Raw genomic sequence first — 20,327 nt, forward strand, 5'->3', positions numbered from 1 at the left:
AATTAGGGGGAAAACTACCGGTATCTTTGGCGCCCGAACTCCTGCAAACAAAACAATTGCATTTCTACACAAATATCCCACCGAAAACTTACACATACAAAGTTTCATGAGTTTAGGGCAAAGGGAACATGAAAAGTGGAAATGCAGGGGACACTTTAACATGTTATAATCCCTGGCCTCTGGCATATGGTGCGAGGTAGCTGCCAGGGGTCCACGGCTCTCAGGGGTAACCAGGTGGGCTTGACCTTTATTGTATAGCCTGGTTACCCCCTTACCATCACACATATAACAGGAAGAAGCCGCATGAAGCCAATGAGCACAGCATGAACCTCAATAGCACAGCCTACTGAGGGAATAGGGACAATCCCCCCCACAAAGCTAACACCAATCACTTAGTGTCCATGGGTGCAGGTAAGCACCCCCCCCCCCCCAATCTCAGACAATGAGCAAATGTAGTCAGCATAGAGAGCAGGCAATGGGGCATAGTGAACAAGGCAAGCAGGAACTACTCACAAATGGAATGCACAGGGAGCTAAGCAGCGTACACCCGAAAGTAGAGAAGGCAGCAAAAATAAAAGTGACCATAGCAGTGCACAGCACCAGACGAAAGCAGCCAGACTTGACTAAATAAACGTATTCTTTATTCGGCCAAGATACATACAGGATACACAAGCGGGAGAGACACGGGGAGGGCGGGGGGGAGTTGTGGAAGAGTCATTTCGCTGAGTCACTTATCGCACAGACACTCCCGTGTGCTCTGACCCAGCACACAGACCCAAGACCAGCGCTGGGTGTCATTGTGACAATTTCCAAAATGAGTGAAATTCTGGGTAAAAGCCAACACATTTCTGGAAAGCTCACCAGAGACCCTTTGCTGAAGATGGATTTCAAAATGGCACCTGTGATACTTTGGTAACCCCCGCTATCTCCACAGTCTATATGTGCCTTGGCAGGGTTATTCCTCCCTTAGTACGCCATAATTGGACCCCTTGAATAAAACCTAATGAGACTTGTGTATATATTAAAGGCTTCATGCTCTGCCCCTCTCTGTAACGCTAAATCATCAATAACTTGAGTCCACACATAACGTTGGAAGAAAAAAGGTCACAGCTTTATTTTAGAAACGTCGTTTAAAACCCACCAGCCCTACACGGTTTTACAAAGTGTTGAGGGGGGGAGATCTTTGCCCAGCTGGCAATTGGCGGCGCTCCCTCCCCACGCCTGCTCTAACTACGACAAAGCGGGGAGGGGGAGATCCTTATCAGCCGTAGTTGGGCCACATTCCCTCCCCCTCCAGCCCATAGTGTCAGCTTAGGCGCAGCCCTAAAGCTGGTACCCTGACTTCACTATCGTTGATTGGGCGTGGCCGGCTCAGCCCTAAATCCGGCACTCCAACCTGCCAAGCTGTTCTTGGGACTCCTCTTAAAGGGTGGACCCTAGAGTCCTCCCCCCGTTCTCCGTATCCTGAGCTTGGCTGGCACGGCAGCTCCGCTGTGATGAAGAGACAACACTGCTCCTGCCTGATACAAAGCTGTGTTAATACAATACGCCCAAAACATCCTTGATACAATAAACCAAAACAAACTTGGGGATGGGTGGGAATTCCGTTATCTCTGCCTGCCACCTCTGGGGTCCCTCTCTTTATACCCTCTTCCCTTCCCCCTTGCCATTTGGCTGCCTAGGAGGAGACCCAGCATCGTTACCTGCCCCCATTCCAGGCAGCCTTCCCCATCATCAGCTGGTCCCCCCAGCTGACATCTATCAGGCCGTCCCAGCTCTTATGGAGCCGACGACCCCATGCTGGGGCATCTGCCTCTTCTTAACCTGTGCTTTATGACCCCGGGGCAACCCTAACCCGGTGGCCCTTACTCTTAAAGAAAACACTAATAATTATATATATATATAGATAGAGATGTAGTATGTGACAGAGCACAGCCACAATGACATCCAGTCATGGTAAGAATGAAAAAATTCCCAAGCAAGCTCCAAATAAGCAGATCAATTTATTGCAGGCTCACAGCAATAGGACTAATTGAATGCACCTACGCGTTTCACTTGATAAAGTGCCTCGGCATGAAACGCGTAGGTGCGTTCATTTAGTCCTATTGCTGTGATATATACCACAATTAGATAACTTATGGTGGGCGAAAAAGGTAACGAAAAACCCTCCACCGTAAACCATATAGCAAATAAAAAGATCACTTGTGAGTACATTAAGGGTTCCATGCAAAAATGGCTTTGAGGCAAAATGTGACACTGTGTGCTCATATGCATGTCATTTCCCAGAATCCCTTGCTGCAGTTGAAGCACTGTATGCTAGGTCAGCAGTGCGCAAACTGGGGGGCGCAAGATTTATCTGGGGGGGGCTCGGGCTGTTGCAGAGGTCCCGCGCTCTTCCCCAAGGCATTTAAATGAAATGCTGGGGGATCGCGTGAAGCCTCTGCAACACCCTACTTACCGTGGTTCAGACGCTCTGTGATGCGTTGCAGGCAGACAGGGGGGCGCAGCAGGAAATGTTTGCGCTCCCCTGTGCTAGGTGATAATGGCGAAAAGGAGAACTGCAGACCAGTCGAAGGCCCGGGCCATGGTGACTTCACCAGCGCGGGTGCTTTCCCTGGGCATAGTCGGGGGCGTGCCTATGGCGTCACGGAGCTGGTTGACCCTCATTGGGCGAACCGCTCACGTGACCGGCCTGTCGCGCCAAGAAATCAGTTTCAACTGATTTCTTTCGCAACGCCCGCTCCTGCCTCTGCGCGCACGCGGTCGCATGGACGCGAACACTGCCTTAAGGCAGTCTGTTCGCTCATCGTGCGCTCTGCAGTACCATGGCCCCAGCTTAACATATATATAGCAACTGTAAATATTACTGTATGCTCATTTGCACGTCTTAGGCCTCGGCCATGTTCCTTGCTTGCTGGCGGAAGCGCGCTGACGCGCGCTCCCGCTCAGCACTGAGCCCCTACAGCCGCAATTAGAGCGGCTTTAGAAGGGGCTCACCTGCGCTTCCGCACGCTTGCGGAAGCGCAGGTCTTAGGGGAATTTAAAATTCCCCCGCATGCCGGCGAGACAGGCCGGTCACGGCGAACCGCTCTGTGACGTCACTGGCCCGCCCCCGGCCAGTGACGCGCCCGCCCCCGGACCGCCCCCTGACGGCCTGCTGAGAGCGCTTGCGGTAAGCAACCACAAGGCCAGGGAAAGCACCCGCTTTCCCTGAGCCTCAGCGCGCCTCAGCACGCCAGCGGTAAGCCTGTCCGAGGCCTTAGACAGGTCTGCAACCCTGTCTTTCCCCATTATCGCCCAGCATACAGCGCTTCCACTGCAGCAAGGGATTCTGGGAAATGACATGCAAATGAGCACTCAGTGGCACCTTTTGTCTCAAGCAAAGCAAATCCTCAAGCCAATGCATGCTGTTTTAAACACAGCTTTTCAGGCCTGTCTAAGACGTGCAAATGAACATACAGTAATATTTACAGTTGCTTTATGCTTTACTGTGGAGGGTTTTTGTCACTTTTTTTACCCACCATAACCTTAATAATTATATATATATATATATATATATATATATATATATATATACATGTAGAGGTATCAGTACCGTGTTAGCCGAGCTTCAATAATCAAAAAATAAATAGATGATACCGTTCTGTGGCTAACGAAATGCTTTTATTTGTGCGAGCTTTCGAGATATACTGATCTCTTCTTCCGGCGATGTTACAATGAATGAAGCAAGCAAAAGCTATACTATAAACAGTGTCTATTGGAATGTTATCTGTGCTGGTCCAATAACATTCCAATAGACACTGTTTATAGTATAGCTTTTGCTTGCTTCATTCATTGAAACATCGCCGGAAGAAGAGATCAGTATATCTCGAAAGCTCGCACAAATAAAGGCATTTCGTTAGCCACAGAACGGTATCATCTATTTATTTTTTGATTATTGAAGCTCGGGTAACACGGTACTGATACCACTGTGTGTGTGTGTGTGTGTGTGTGTGTGTGTGTGTGTGTGTGTGTGTGTGTGTGTGTGTGTGTGTGTGTGTGTGTGTGTGTGTGTGTGTGTGTGTGTGTGTGTGTGTGTGTGTGTGTGTGTGTGTGTGTGTGTGTGTGTGTGTGTGTGTGTGTGTGTGTGTGTGTGTGATGAATCTGCTGATTGGCTGTTTTCCCTGGCTGCACTTCATATAATTATTGATCCCTTCTAATTAAAGTGTTAAAGGGATTCTCACAACAAACATCACAACATCACAACATCACAACATCACAACATCACAACATCACAACATCACAACAATGAGCATTCGGTCTGTGACACGACATTCCGGGGAATCATGGAAGATGTAGTTCACTTCGGCCCTTGTGACTGCGTCTCCAACAACCTCGCTGGACTACATTTCCCAGAAACCTTCACTCAAGCCCATTCCTCCTGCTACTCCGCCTATTGAAAAAGGGCGATGACGTGGCCTGTCCTCATAGGTCAGTTTGTGCTGGACCCTTAGTTCAAATCGTTAACGGGCGGGAGCGCCTCAGAGGAGGAGACGACTGCAGGGGAGAAGGTAAGGAGGGGGACCGGGACCGAGGCCGTGGGGGAGGGGGAGCGAAGTCACCGGTACGGAGGAGGAAGACCAGTCCCAGGACCGACAGTGAGGGAGAGGAGACCCGGGGATAGCAGGCCCCGTGCGGGGGGAGCCACGGGAGGCAGGGCGGATATATCTATATCTCTCTATTCTCTCTCGTGGATGACTTATGGCCCAATGTATCGCTATACAGCCCTGTTCATTCTCCTCCCTTGTGTCCAGTGTGTTGGCTTCAGGCACAAGATGGCCGGGGTGGGAAGGGGATCAGAAGGCCTAGTGCATAGTAGGTGAGGTTGAAAAAAAGATATCTGTCCAAGTTCAACCTCTGCTAAATTTAGACACCACAGTGACACATCATCCAGTGATATCTCATAATGTGGGCAATGTCATTCCTTCCTGACACCAAATAATGCTGAGATTTCTCCCTGGGTTGTTACTCTATGTTCTAAGGCAGCGGTGCGCAAACTGGGGGTTGTGACACAGGGGGGCGGGGTGTGAGACTGCCTGTGGGGGGTGCGGGGTTTACAGTGGCCCCGCGCGCTTCCCGAAGGCACTTAAATTAAGTCCCGGGGGAGCTGCAGGGCCTCTGTAAACCCTTTTACTTACCTTGGCTCCACACGTGTCGCCATGGCATCGCGGCGTCAAATGATGCTATGGCAACATGACGCCGGAGCCGAGGTAAGTGGGATGAGGTGACCGCCAGCAGGGGGTGCAGGGGAAAATGTTTGTGCCTCCCCTGTTCTAAGGCAAGGATGTGCAAACTGGGGGGGGGGGGAAGAGGGTGTGGTGGTGCCCGGGCACTCCAGTTACCGGGATTCAGCAGGAATGACGCCGCTGGGCCATGTGATGTCACACGGGTCAAGTGATGTCAAATGATGCCGCTGGTCACGTGACGTCATTTGATGCGGATATGAGGTGGGGGGTTGGGCCGGGGCAAGGAAGACAGGGGGGCGCAGCAGTAAAAGTTTGTGCTCCCCTGTTCTAAGGCTAAGATTATAGTGCCATCGCCGCCGTAACAAATACCTTGCTTCCAAGGTAGTTACCCATAGTGGGTGCGACCGCGCGGAAGCGCAACGGTGCGACCGCCTTCTGGAAAGACAAAATATTTTTGTTTTTTCCTAGCGACATCCGCGTCATGTGAAGCAGTTCAGCCAATGAGGGTGAACCGCTCACGTGACATCACAGCCTCGCCTCCCGATTCCTCCTGTATGCAGTGCGTGGCGTCACGCGGCCGTGCGCGAAAGCGTGCACTGTAATCTCGGCCTAACACTCACACTCAGCAGTAGCCTTTATCCTGCAGAAGGTTTGATGCAGGTTGTGTGGTGAACATGAATGATCTTATTGCATCTAATGATGAACATTCTTTTTCCTGGCCTCATTCTACTTGATTTTCTGTAGTTGTGTCTGAGTTGGCAGCACAGGTGTGATGTGCGTGCAGTGCCCCCTCCACCCCCCCTGCTACTCTGCGTATTACCATTCAGTCTATAATACAACCTTTATGTGCAGAATTCAGCGACCGCACTGTTGCCGTGTAAGAAGGAAGCAGACTGCAATAAGGGGGGACGTTGCCATGTCTTTTCCTCCGGAGGAGGCGTATTCCTATGATGCTCCTTCCACCTATAGAAACTTTGGTACGAGCAGTGACGAGGATGATCACCACAGAGACTCCTGGTTTGGTATGTTTCTTGTCCGCTTGGTATGTTTCTTGTCCGCTTGGTATGTTTCTTGTCCGCTTGGTATGTTTCTTGTCCGCTTCTGATTTTTATATAGTTTATGCTTGTGGCGTTTAACGCCTAAACATTAAACCAGGTGGTTTCTCACTACCCGATCACAGGTCTTGACCTAGGTGGCATTAACTCTGTTGATGTCACACTGCCTACCCTACTTAATCTGATTTACATTATTGTAGGTTTCCAGTGCTGCAGGATGAGGAACCCCAGCCCTCTCTGATGGTGCATCTCAGATCAAATGCATTGTAAATTCTTCTGTATTTGGTTCAATTTGAAAATTGCAGGGAACCTTTTAGGCCTGTCCTGGGGAACCCAAGGGTTCTCAGGAACCCCTGATGAAAAATACTGCTCTAAAAGCAGTTATTTGTGTTTTCTGCATTTGCATACATTGCTCTGGTTGGATTTTTTTTGATAGAGGTTCACTGTGTTACAGACAAAGTGGCAGATATAGAGAATATCCCCCCAGTGCTGGATACAGAGCAGCAGACTCCTGGTTCCAAGGCCAATATCCCATGTGCAGTTGTTGCACCCATGCAGAATGCTGGTAAGACCGGTGGTCCCTGCAGGGGTTGTCCTGGTCACAGGTAGCATCTCATCAGCTCGCCTGTTGGATAATAAACTCCGTATTTCTTACAGCTGAGAATTCCAATGTAGAGATCCCACAGCTGCAGTTTCCTGTCAACATAGTCAGCTCTATGGACACCTGGCGAGCCACCACCAAGAAACAGAGTGTTCCTGGGGGATCTTCTGCAAACACAGAGCATAGGAGGTAATGACTAGACTCGACTTTAATGTGGTGTTGTGTAAAACCCTAAAAGAACCCACAGCAAAAAAATTAATGCCCCCTGAAGACAAACTGTATTATGTACAATCAAAGAAATGAGACTAATGGAACTCCTTACAGCACAACTTAATCAAAGAGTAGGCCAATTCTACAAGGTCTGGGAGATTTGGCCAGAAGACTTAGAAAACCAAGAACTATAACCCACAGAAATACCTGAATAGGTTTTCCTGTAACAGTAGGAGGGACGGAAAAGGGGGGGGGGGGAGATAAACACTCCCCTCTCCCTAATCACACCTTGCCCAGACTTCTGTAACCCTTCACACCCTTTGTCCCCTCTCCTCCCCACCCCTCTTTTTTTTTTCCCCCCACTTTCTCTCTTCTATTCTTACGCTAACTTAAGAGATATCCTAGGAAGCGGCTGCTTCCATATAAAGTAGCGGAAAGGGAACAACGACAAATATGAAAGTTGGGTTATGTGTAAAACTATCTATTAATATGTATATTTACGTAATTGTCACCAGTTTCCCTGGTCTCATTGATGACCCAATGCTTACCCTTATGTTTTCTTTTTCTTCCCAAAAGCTTGACTCACTGTATGTTGTATATCTCTTGGGGGAAAAAAAACAATAAAAAAATTTGGGGGGAAAAACCCCACAGCATGGTTCTGTGTGATCGCTTGATTCATCACGGTGCTAAACTTGCTGTGGTATAATTTATCCCCCAAATCCAGACCAGGCAGTATTGACACAGAATAAATGCTGTCTTGTCAGCTGTTGGAATAAGGTAGTGAAGCACATGCATTATTGCCTGTGCTCCCAAACGTGTTGGTCTCTGCTGATGGGCTAGAATGTTGTCCCTTCTTGTGACTTTGAAAGTGACACCTGTCTGACTCTTCCTTTCATCCGGCCTTGCGTTCTATCCCTTAATCCTACAAGGTCATCCAGGCGACTTTCTGCCCAGCAAAGGAGCAAGCAGCTGGCCAAAATCAGAGCCGAAAGGCGCACAATGCCATCCGTGCGGCCAGAAGAGCATCCTCCCGCCAAAAAACAGAAACTGTAAGTATGTCCTGGGTGTGTGTGGGATAACAGGTCCATCTGTGGGGTAAATCGGCCCCAGATATATCAGCTACTCGCCTTCCTTCCCGCAGCGTTAAGATATCAGAGAGGAAGCTAAATCCTGTGCCTCAGAGGGTGAGGAGGTAAGTGTGAATTTGCTGTGAGCACAAACTGGTGAATTACCTGTAGTTAGACATTTGGATCCATGCACAGGAAGCGCATCACTCACCTGATGGGACACATGGTCACTTTTTTTTTTTTTAAAGGTTTAGAGGACTGTGGGAACTGCATCTAATGAAACCACTATAAGAAACATTATCTCTACCCACCAGCTGGTGTTTGGTCTTCTGTGGTTTCGTTACAAACTTGGATTAACACTACACTGTTACTAAATGTCTGACCTCTCTTCCAGAACACTGAGTAAAAGCAAATTAACAGGCACGCCATTGAATAGAGGGCAGTCCACAAGTGGCACAGACGCCCACAACCTAGGCTCCCCGAAACCCAGGAGTCGACTGCCAATGCCCTCTACACCCACAGTCATGAAGTACGTAATGAAGTCCCTACCAGATCAGATGTCGTGTTGACGAACTGAGGAGTTGTAACATTTCCAGACCTGCCTCATTCTAAGCTCTGTAGGAACACAAACTGAAACTGTGCGTACAGAAGGATTCAAATGTATTCATTCAACCCAACTTCTGTTTGCGTTTCTGCAGAACTTGTAGGCCTCTTGTAATTTATTCCAGTATGAACTGAGGGATACAAAAAGGGGACAAATATGCAGCACCTCCATACTTCACACTTAAGCCCGAGATTGTACTGGGCGCGCGACCACGTGACGTCGCACGCATGGTGTATGCGTGCAAATCCTGCACTGTGCAGGTGATGGGGCGTGGCCCATGATGTCACGCGAGCGGTTCGTCTTGATTGGCTGAACCACTTCGCATGATGCTCACGCCACTCGTCCATTGCATGGGGAAACAAATTTGTCTCCTGGATTCTGTCGCGCCTGGTCGCGGTCGCCCCCACTATGTGCACCTCAACGGGACACATGTTTTTGCGGCACGCGCGGCCACTAATCTCGGCCTACAGCGCATCAGAAGCCCAATCACCTGACTTGCTTCGATTGGTCAATGTGGGTGCAGTAGAGCTGCTGCTCTATAGGCATTGGAGACAACCCTTGTCACTCACTTGCCAGTTATCTACAGTGGCTCTTCTGTACTTGGCGAGGGCAGGTTGTCCTACTGGACATAGTCATGCCTGGAAGACGTTATTTCCAACTGTCCTGGGTGGTTTTGCCTGATGGCAAAATGTCTTGTTGTGACGGGTCAGACAACTGGTCTATGGTGAGTTCCTGTTTCAGACGGAAATGTCCTTGTTTCAGGAGGAGTGTCTCGTTGAAGCTGAAGAGCTCAGAGGAGCAGGAGCTAGAGAAGATGCAGCAGATGCAACAGGAAGTGATGGAGAAGCGTAGGCAGAATGAGGAGTCTCTGAAGGCCTCCATAGCTGGAGCAGGTCTGTGTTGGGGGGGAGGTTTAGAAGTAAATGTGCTGAAGTGTGACGTAATGTCAGGAAAGCCTGGAGCCTAAAAACAAGTGGAGCTGCTCTTGTGACCCTGTGTGCTGCACTTGGCTGTTAAATGCACCTGTATCCCTTCTGCGCCTCACTCTTGTGTTTTTAACACAGGACAAGTTGTGAAAAAGACAGTAACCCAGGTCACCAAGCCGGTGAACTTCCACTTCTGCACAGATGACCGGGTCAAACGGCAAACAGAAGAGCCAAGCGGTGACCAGTACAAGGAGGTGGACTTTGTGACTGCCCTAAGAAAGCATCCGGCGTCTCCGGTGAGGGTCCAGGGATTGTTTACACTTTGTCCCAGACTCTGAAGCACATGTTTATATGGACCTGCTCTGACATCTGGAGTCACTCTGGTCCTACTGGTCTCCTAACTGTTCGTGCTCTCTCCACAGGTGCGGCTACCAAAGGGAGGTTACACTATACCCAAACCTTTCAACCTGTCCCAAGGGAACAAGCGGAAACACGACGACGAGTCAAACTCCGGGCAGTTCATTTCCACTGCTGCACAGGTTCAGGCCTTTTACAGGCGCACCCCCTCCCGCTACCATCTGCGGAGCAAGCAAAGGGACCAGGAGGGTGAGTGAGACCCTCGGGGTGCTTGCCATTCTGTGCGTGGGTTACACCATTCTGCTCCATTTCACTTCAGGACTTGGCTGACTATTTCAAGACAAATGTGGATTTCATTTGACGTGACACTCCCTCTCTCTCCTCACATGCTACGCACGCACCTTCCTAACTCTCCTCCTGCCTTCCTTGACTTTTTTTTTTTTTTCTCCCCTCTAACAGGATGTCACTGATCTCCGCCACCTGCCCTCTGGACCCCGTCCCCTCCATCTCTTACACTGGCATCTTTTTAATTCCTCACTCTACCTTTTCCCCACCTCCTTCAAGCATGCAGCAGTTGTAGCTTTACTCAAACTGCAAGCTTGACCCTACCTGCCTCTATCGCCCTGTCTCCCTCCTGCCTCAACTCCTTGAATGCCTTGTAATTTCTCGCTTGCTCCATTTTCACCACCTATCCTCTACTCAATCTGCCTTCCGCACTGTTCACTTCACTGAAACAGCTCTCGCTAAAGTAACTAATGACCTCCATACTGCCAAAGACAAAGATCATTACTCTGCTCATATTACTCGACCTCTCTGCAGCCTTTGATACTGTGGTCCACCCTCGTCACCTTCTCCATACTTTTGGTATATTATAACAGAGCTCTAGCCTGGATTTCCTCTTACCTCTCAGCTTTACTTTCAGTGTCATTTGCCAACACCTCCTGTTGTGCTCTGTGGGGGTACCTCAAGGGTCCGTCCTAGGACCTTTTTCTCTTTACACATTAGGTGGCCTTATCACATCTCATGGGATCAATTCTCCTCTGACACATTTACATCTCGAACCCTGACCTTACACCTGCTGTAAACAACAGTCTCTGAATGCGTCTCCACTATCATCCTAGATGACCCTCCAGTGACTCAAACTTTAACATGTCAAAGACAGAGCTCCTCATACTTCTCCCAAGCCTGACCCTACTGCCTCTTCTACATTACTGTTGGCAGTTCTCGTACACCCAGTGTCACATTTGATTCCTCCCTCACATTCTCCTCTCACATTCACAGTGTAGCTAAAACTTGTTGTTTTTTCCTCCGTAACATTGCAAAGATATATGCCTTAAAGTACTGAAGAAAATCCAGCACACCCACAAAGTCACAGGTATATAACCAAATTGAAAATGTAATCGGTGCACAAATAAATCAAACAACCGACAACGCCACACTAGTAGAACAGATAACACATAGGTAGGGCCATACGTGGGATGTACAGGTGGATAAGGGATAAAGGAAAAAAAGGATGGGGCACCTCACCTTCCCTTCGTTGCCCCATCCTTTTTTTCCTTTATCCCTTATCTACCTGTACATACCACGTATGGCCCTACCTATGTGTTATCTGTTCTACTAGTGTGGCGTTGTCGGTTGTTTGATTTATTTGTGCACTGATTACATTTTCAATTTGGTTATATACCTGTGACTATATCTATTACTAGGGTGTGCTGGATTTTCTTCAGTACTTTATTGTGTTTGAGAGGGATTGGGCCCTCTCTAGTCCGTGGCACCCCGCTTTGTGTATATTTATCTATTTTGTGTGAGTGCTGTCTATTACTTCTGGCTATAAAGATATGCCTGTTCCTGTCCCTCTACTAAAACTTCAACGTAGGCCCTCATTCTCTCCCATCTTGACTATTGTAACCTACTGTCCGGCCTTCCTGTCTCGCCCTACAATCTATCCTAAATGCTGCTTCTAGAATCACTTGACTCCTAAATCTCTTGGTGTCTCTCCTGCTGAAATCCCACTCCTGACTTCCTATTAAATCCTGTATTACTTACAAAATTCTCCTCAAGGCCACACACTTACGCCCGTTCTATACTGCGTGCGGCCCTGTGCGAACGCGCGTGTGCGTGCCGCATGCTTTTCCCTGTTATAGGTGTGTGTGGTGTGCATGGGTTTGAGTGAAGTAAGTCCTAAATAAGATATATATTTTTAAAGAAAAAGTTTAATTTTTTTTAAAGTTGTGCAATCATTGAATACATACATACGTACGTGTAGCGGTGCGGAAAGCTGATTTTCCCCGTCTTTGCCGCTATCTGTCGGCTCCCTGCCGTGCGCGCGGCCCTTGTATAGAAGGGCTGACTAACCTCAGCCATCTATATCTGCCGTGCGCACGCACAGCGTAGCATGCAGCCGCACTATAGAACGGCCCTTTGCCCCTAACATCTCAGCCCTAATTTTTCACTATACACCTGTTCAACTCTTGCATTCTGCTCAAGGATGTCTTCTGTCTACCCCTTGTAGCTGAAGCCCCCCTGCCTAAAACCTCTCCCTCACGGCTCCACACCTGGAATGCCCCCCCCCCACTGTAATATCCACTTTGGTACCCTCTTTCAACCTTTTTTTTTAGGACCTTTTTTGCAACACCTCTTTAACGAAGCCTATGGGTAGCTCTGCTGGCTGATACTATGCATGTCCATGTAGACACGCTTACCAGAAAGCCCTCCTACTGTCTCCAAGTTCTTAACACTTGGATTGTAAGCTCTTCGGGGAAGGTACTCCCTATTGTCTGAAGTCTTTATTCCCACTATCTAATGTCGCGTGTATTGTAAAGCGCAATGTACTTGGATAACGCTATATAAATAAAGGCATGCACACACATACAGGTGAGAATAACCTTGCAACATGCTCTTCCTAAAGGACCTTCTCCAGTGAAACAGATGAAGCCAAAGCTGACACACCCCAAGACTCCCCTTCTCCAGACTAAGCAGCGGCATCGGCCCGTGTCCTGCAAGAGCACGATAGAGGTGGAGGCTGAGGAACTGGCGAAGCAACAGCAGTAAGTGACCAGGGGAAATCTTGGCTGTACAGGAGTCAGTTCTCCATCCTCTGGAAACTTAAAGGGCTCGTTCAATTCTGCAGGTCCTGGGTCGGCCTCATCCCCAAACTTCATGTTCTGTAGAGATGTCCCTCACGTTTTCCATCAGGCTGGAAGTCTGACTATATATTGTCAAAATAGACTATAAAACCTGTACACTCTGTTCTCCATTATCTGCTGAAATGCGTCAGGCATACCGCCGTCAGATAACGGACCATCGGATTGCAGCTCCATGTTAATCTGCGTTGGATAATGCGTCCAGCGGACTCTTATTGGGCGTCTGATAAGCAGTTTGGATACCGAGGGGGGCACAGGTCCTCCCCATAGTTTGTAAGAACTGGAGAGCTTGTGTTTCCCACTGACCTATGCTGTGAAGCATTGAGGATCACATTCTTTGGCCCAAGTAGATGGAGCAGGATATGAGAGGCCTGTTGGATCGCCAGGAAGCCTTTATTTTGTAATCCATTTATTTATTTTTTGTGCCAAAGACCATAAAGTACCTGTTCGTGTGTACCGGTAGTTCGCGCAGCGTTTTACACGTGTTAATCTTTGCTTTTAGGTACAAATTCAAAGCCCGTGAGTTGGACTCCAGAATGTTGGAAGGGGCTCTGATCCTTCCTAACAAGCCCTCCATGAAAGAGCCCACAAAAGCTATTGGTTTCAACCTAGAAATTGAAAAACGAATCCAGCAGCGTGAGAAAAAGGAGGAGGAAGTAGAGGAGGCCTTCACGTTCCATTCCAGGCCGTGTCCTACCAAGATCCTGTCGGATGTTGTGGTGAGGTGTTCACGGGTCAGCTTGCTGGGTGCTGCCAACGTACCCACTGCCGCGTCTTACCTTTGTTTACTTCATCTCCCAGGGGGTTCCAGACAAGAAGATGCTCCCAGTGACGGTACCCAAATCGCCTGCTTTCGCCTTGAAGAACAGAGTGCGTGTGCTGTCCCAGGAGGAAGAGGTAAGGGTGACAGTGTGGGCGGTGCTTATTCCAAAAGTGGACCCCCTTTCATTACACACTATTGCCACACTCCATTCAGCCTCTAAGCAGCATGATTACGCTGCTGTTACTATGGATTAGCGGGGTTGCAGTTTTTTTTTTAGTGGGTGTCAATCTAAAGATGTTTAGGAGGTGCAAATTGGGGGGAGGGGGCATGATATTCTGGGGGTATGGTGGTTAGAGGTCCCGCGCTCCCCCAGGCGGGTGACCTCGAGCCCTCTGTAACTTTCTCCTACCCCATCTTCGGCGATGTGTCGCCATGGTAACCCTGTATCAAACGTCACCGTGGGTTTTCTTCTGGGAGGTTGTTTATGTTTTTTTTAAATGAAGCTTGATCATGTGCTTTCTTCTTAGGAGGAGGAAGCACCGGTAATCAAAGCTATCCCAATGCCACACTACGGTATCCCCTTCAAACCAAAGCTGCCTGAGCAGAGGCAGGTGGAGGCTTGTCCCTTCTCCTTCAATGACCGCGACCGAGAGAGTCAGCAGCAGAAAGAGAAGAAGCTGGAGGAACTTCGCAACGAGGAAGTGAGTGGTGTGGGATGTTGGACGTCGTCATTCATGTCCATATCTGTTGAATAGACCCCTCTTTAATCTAACCAGAGAAATTACCTGACTTGGATTTCGTTGTGCATACATTGGTAGAGTAAACATAACTATCCTCATGTCCTGTCCCCCCCCAAGGTGCCCACTTTCAAGGCTCACCCTCTGCCTCAGTTTGATCACATCAGCCTTCCAGATAAGAAAGTGAAGTCGTTGACCAAGCAGGAGCCATTCCACCTACAGATTGACGAGCGAGCGGTGGCCAAGACTCAACGCTGGATGCAGCAGGTGAGGGGAGAGGGCGTCTCTGCCAGTGTGGGCATTGAACTTGTGATACTTCATTGTAACCATGTTTGTTTAGGTTCCGAGGGTGCAGTTCTGCCTGGGAACTGCATTTCATTCATCATATAAGCCTTGTGGTGTTTGCACAAACGTTTTTAACATCTGCCCTGATCTCTCCGTTCAGATGAAAGAGGAGCTGAAGCAGCAGAAGGAAATGTCCACTTTCAAAGCCCGTCCCAACACTGTGACGCACCAGGAACCTTTCCTGCCAAAGAAGGACACCAAGATCTTGACAGGTGGGAGCTTCACACAGTGTATCTGGGAGGGAGGTGCTGACTGCAGGATATATACAGAAGCCCTGCTAGGGCTATGATTAAACACTGCATCTGTTTCACATGGGTACCTTAATCTGCAGATCAAGTGGCTGCCAGGCCCCAAAACTGCCACTGTTGATTCCTCTAAATACCACGCTCTGCTTTGCAGAGTTGGATGCAGAGGGACGCAATGATCTGCCAGATTGGAGGGGGCGATGAGGTGGTGGGCTTGGCCAGGGGTGTATTGACATGGGATCTCCAACATGAGCCTTAAGCCCTAGGTGTGGAGCAGTTGTCGTCACTGCAGATTCTTGATGCTGGTCCACTGTAGCTTTAATTCCTGAATACAAGTGAACTTTGGGGAATTTGCACTGACTGGGGAACTCTCCGATCATCCGCGCCACATTGGTGATGTGACGTTTAAGGGACTTTCCAGGTTATAAAGAAATCCTAACTGTGTACACAGCACTATGATTAAAAACGTTTTAAAACAGTCCGCCTCAGGCATGACAACCAAAAATCACCAGATTGGATCTGAAACCAGGGAAATTCCTCCTCCCTGTAGGTAGTTAAGTGCCCGCTGACTGTCCTCTTTACAGTTCCTTATCTCTCGTGCAGCTTAATGCTCCTCTCATGCTCAACGGGGTCAAAGGTAAAACATTAAAATTCAAAGGTGCACAGAGGATCTCAAAAGGAAGCGGAACTTTTTATGTAAATAAATCACAATCCTTACAATAAAAACTGTTTTGATCTCCCAGTCTGGTCACAGATGTAAACTTCAAGTGAATAGTCTCACACGAGGTGGGGGGGGGGGGGGGAGGGGGGAGGACGAGAAACAAAGTCCCGGTGAATAGCTGGAGCAATGAATAACAAAGCTGCACACCAATTGCATAGAATAATATACTTGCAACAACCGGTGCTCCTGGTTCAGGGAAATCTGCCTGAGAATCCTGTATACGTAGAAAAAAATGATGATCCAGGGCACAAAGGGAATTCCAAAAAAAGGAATTTTAATGTATCATAACAGCACCAAAGTACGGCGTTTCGTCCTATGAGTCATGCCAGTCACTTGAAAAAGTCCTCATAGAAGGACGAAACGTCGTACTTTGCTGTTATGATACATACATTTTTTTGGGGGGGAATTCTGTTTGTGCCTTGGATCATTATTATTTTTTTTCTATGAATAGCTAGAGCAGCCACAACTGCAATCGCAGGCAGCTGATCACGTTGTCCTCAGTGCAGGATGCTGGTGTGCGTCGTCACGCTTTACTGAACGCAAACTTTCTACACTTCGCGTGTTAATTCCTCCTCCCTCATCCTAAATCTTGGATGAAATGGGGTCTGAGGTCTTACAGTGGAAGGAAATGGTCAGACTAGATGGGTCAAAAGGCTCATCTGCCACCAATAGAGGGAGCTGGGGCATTGAGTACCCAGTGCTGGCTCTGCCTCCCGTTTCACTCTGTATTTTTAATTTGCCTGGTTATTAGTATTTGATTCAGCAACTTATTGTATTTAATGCGTGTAGATGTACACTTTACCATGACCGATTCAGCTACTACACTTAAAAATATATATATTTTTTTATATTGAATGTGTGAATAAAGGCAGCCATTTTTTCATTTCCCTTTTGTAGATTTGTTTTTCAATGTTTTTGATCATTTTACATAACTTCCTCTGCAGCCCTGAGAACCGATACTAACTCTTCAGCACGCAGACAGGATTGCTGCTTTTACCTAAGATTTGTGCTTTCCCCTGTACAGAGGCTGTGTGCTTCCTGTTACTGCAGCATATCTGCCTCCGTATTGGTGTTGTAACTCGCTTTTGGCTCCTCAGCTGCACCAACCTTCTCCTCTGTTTCTAAACTTAGAGAGCCTTTCTGGTTCCGTAGTTCAGGACGGCTTTGAGCTGGCGACGGAGAAGCGTGCCAGGGAGCGCCAGGAATTTGAGAAGCGCATTGCCGAGCTGGAGACTCAGAAGGGGCTCCTGGAGGAAGAGGAGCGTCTGCATCAGGAGGAGCAGGCCAAGGAAGAGATCGTGCGGCTGAGGCACGAGCTGGTACGTTGCAATATGTAGGGAGTCCTGTTCACGGCAGGCAGCGCGACATAAGGTGGCTTGCTACATGTGATGCTGAGACCTGCTCTCCTTGCTGGAGTGGCTGTGTAGGGAGGATTCCTGTCCACTTGGCTCAAGGTCAATCTAAAGCTGTCTAGGCCAGGGGTGGCAAAGTGGGGGGGCAGCTGTTACAGGTGGCCGTTACTGAGGCCCCGCGCTTCCCCCGAAGGCATTTACAATAAATGGTGGGGATCGTGCAAGGCCTAACTTATTTATTTAAAATCCCTTGGTTCCTGCGCCACATCTCCATGGCAACCGGCATCAAATGACCCTGCAACGTCACTTGATGCCGGGCGCGGGAGCCGGAGAGGAGACTGAGTCGCCTTAAGTTACGTTTGCGCACCCCTGGTATGGCTGTTGGTCCTGGCTGTGTTTCCTATTTGCAATGCGCACATCCCTGAGCTATACCTTTTTATTTTCACAGGTGCACAAGGCTCAACCTATCAGGAAATACAAAGGTGTGGAGGTGAAAGCCAGCGACCTACCTTTGACTATCCCTAAAGCTCCCAACTTTTCCGACAGATTCCAGTGTTAAAGTGGCAGCCGCCGTTTGATTTGCTGTGCGTTGGATGTGCTCTCTCTGGGAGTCGTGTTCGTTTCCCTGGAACCCCAAGTGTTTTTTTTTTATTGACTAAACATGTACATTTTATTCACGGCGAGCTGGTCCCTGTAAATACTAGCCTGAATACGGACAGATCCCTCAGCCGTTCATGGGGAGGATTGGGCGTCTGTGTACTGGTGTCAAAGACTTACGGGAGGTCTGTTTTTAGCATTACCTGTATTAACATGTACAATTTCTATAACAATAAATCTTGTTAGACATTAGCACTTTGCTTTTCTCTTTATTTTTTGCAAACTTATGAAATAAAATAGCACGTTTCTCACAATGACTAAGCGCTTCGCAATTAGTGTAGTGCACAGAACATAGGATTGTTAGACCATTTCCTGGACTCTCGCATTTCTTTCTCCCCTCCCCCCCCCCCCCCCCCCCCAATACATTTTGTGGGGTAAAATCTGCAAACAGCCGGTTTAAGCTGCGTGGATTCATCAAAAACCGCCATTGGATACAACCGTGGACGGATTTGTAGGATCCAATCTGGGAATTGAATATTACATATCCATCCACGCAAGTATTCTTTTTGCGATCTGCTGAAATCCGTGGACCGGAGGAATCAGCCGATCCGTCCCCCAAAAAAGTGCCTGTCTGCTTACAATCTATGATTTTGATGCCTGAGGCACATGGAGAAAAAGTAACGCGCAGTCACAAGGAGCTGGTGCCAGGAATTGGCCCTGTTCCCCTGCATCAAATTCGGTCATTGTTTTAGGCTAAGTCCCCACTAGTGCTGAGCGGGCGGCACTTGCGGCGGGGAATTGCATATATAGCTATATGTAAGCCCCCGCTCACGATCGGCACGTAGGTAAACACAAAATCTATACTTGCCCGCGCACTCCACTACCTGCAATGCATACAAGGCACTTTGTCAGTGCGGAGGCGCACTGAGGCTCAGGGAAAGCGGGGCTTTCCCTGGCCTTACACGGCGCGCCGTCCGTGGGCGGGCCAGTGATGTCACGGAGCTGGTTTGCCCTCATTGGGCGAACCGCTCACGTGACCGGCCCTGAGCTCCGGTGAGCGCCAAATTTCGAAACTCCGTCAGACACACGCTTCCCCAAGCGTGCGCGCGCGAGCCCCTGCTAAGCCGCTCTCATTGTGGCTGCAGGGGCTCAGTGCCGAGCAGCAGCACGCCTCAGCGCATAAGCGCTGACCATGCCCGAGGCCTTAGCCTTACAGTCGGTGTCTTTACTTGCTGAAATGCAGTAATTTCCCCCATTTGATACGTCTCTGACGAGTCTTAACCTTCAATAGGGTTCTCGGGGGTGGGAAACTTCAGTCCTCAAGGGCCACCGCACGGATATCCTGAACCTGGCCTGTTGGTGGCCCTTGAGGACTGGCATTGCCCACCCCTGCATTAGATGGATTCTGGGGTATTTTGCTGTCTCCTGACTCCTGCTTCATGTCCCACTTGCATGTCCCAGAACGAATCCCAAAAGAATGGGGAAACTGCACTGCTGCTGCCCCATACACAAAAAAGGAGCAAGAAGTGATTGCAAAAATTGCAGCGGAATCTCCTTGATCAACCTGGCGTACAAGATGGTGGACGCCATAATACTAAATCGCATAAAAGCCGGATGACAAAAAAAAAAACCACGAGAAAATCAGGCCAGTTTTAGAGCAGAAAGAGGCTGTATTGACCAAATTAGTGCTTTACGACGGGTATTAGAGCTGCGACATGAGTTGAGACAACCAACTTGCATAGCCTTCCTAGGCTTTACTGCCGCCTTTGAAAGCTTTCATAGAGAGCTTGTGGAACTTGCTAAGACTGGGTGGAATACCGAATAAATGATGTAGCATAATTTCAGCCCTTTCCCTCCGCACATCCTGCAAAATAAAAGCCTACAATGAGGAAAGTTGTGAATTTACAATAAATTCCAGAGTTGGGCAAGGGGGGGCATTTTGTCACCAACTTTATTCAACATTGGAATCAATGCCGTCCTGACGAGCATTGAATAATCAGCCGGAACGTGTGATTGTTTATCCAAATAACTTTGTACTGACTGATTTAACATTTGCTGACGACATTGCTCTGATCGCAGACTTGTTACAGGGCACAGTGGACCGAGTGACAAACGAGGCCCGTAAATTAAGCCTAGTTTTGAGCAGTAGTAAATCCAAACTGTTAATGTGCTGCAACCACCTGTTGACCCAACGAATCACATTCAAAATGAGGCCATTGAGACTGTAGACCAGTGTTTCCCAACTCCAGTCCTCAGGGAACCCCAACAGGTCAGGTCTTAAGGATATCCCTGCTCCAGCACAGGTGGGTCAATCAGCGGCTCAGCCATTTTGACTGACCTACCTGTGCTGGAGCAAGGATATCCTTAAGACCTGACCTG

The 20,327-nt window shown here is 48.7% G+C and overlaps 1 protein-coding gene across 3 annotated transcripts; it reads left to right on the plus strand.

Annotated features, from left to right (window-relative positions):
• Window positions 1-4,428: 4,428 nt before the first annotated feature.
• TPX2 (TPX2 microtubule nucleation factor) lies at window positions 4,429-18,200 on the plus strand. Of its 3 annotated transcripts, none has more exons than XM_075571730.1 (17): window positions 4,429-4,550; window positions 6,078-6,247; window positions 6,735-6,845; window positions 6,938-7,070; window positions 8,021-8,140; window positions 8,553-8,687; window positions 9,525-9,655; window positions 9,827-9,984; window positions 10,111-10,294; window positions 12,954-13,092; window positions 13,691-13,907; window positions 13,990-14,085; window positions 14,479-14,652; window positions 14,809-14,955; window positions 15,134-15,245; window positions 17,131-17,318; window positions 17,800-18,200. In XM_075571730.1, exons 2-17 carry the CDS (start codon window positions 6,142-6,144, stop codon window positions 17,908-17,910), a joined length of 2,262 nt encoding a protein of 753 aa, XP_075427845.1. In that variant the 5' UTR covers window positions 4,429-4,550; window positions 6,078-6,141; the 3' UTR covers window positions 17,911-18,200. The 3 variants fall into 3 exon arrangements, with proteins under 3 accessions (XP_075427845.1, XP_075427846.1, XP_075427844.1); XM_075571731.1 differs by lacking the exon at window positions 4,429-4,550 and adding an exon at window positions 5,694-5,885; XM_075571729.1 differs by lacking the exon at window positions 4,429-4,550 and having other exon boundaries at window positions 17,152-17,318.
• The last annotated feature ends 2,127 nt before the right edge of the window (window positions 18,201-20,327 follow it).

This window comes from Ascaphus truei, chromosome 15 (assembly GCF_040206685.1).
Source record: "Ascaphus truei isolate aAscTru1 chromosome 15, aAscTru1.hap1, whole genome shotgun sequence".
Classification (NCBI taxonomy): domain Eukaryota; kingdom Metazoa; phylum Chordata; class Amphibia; order Anura; family Ascaphidae; genus Ascaphus; species Ascaphus truei.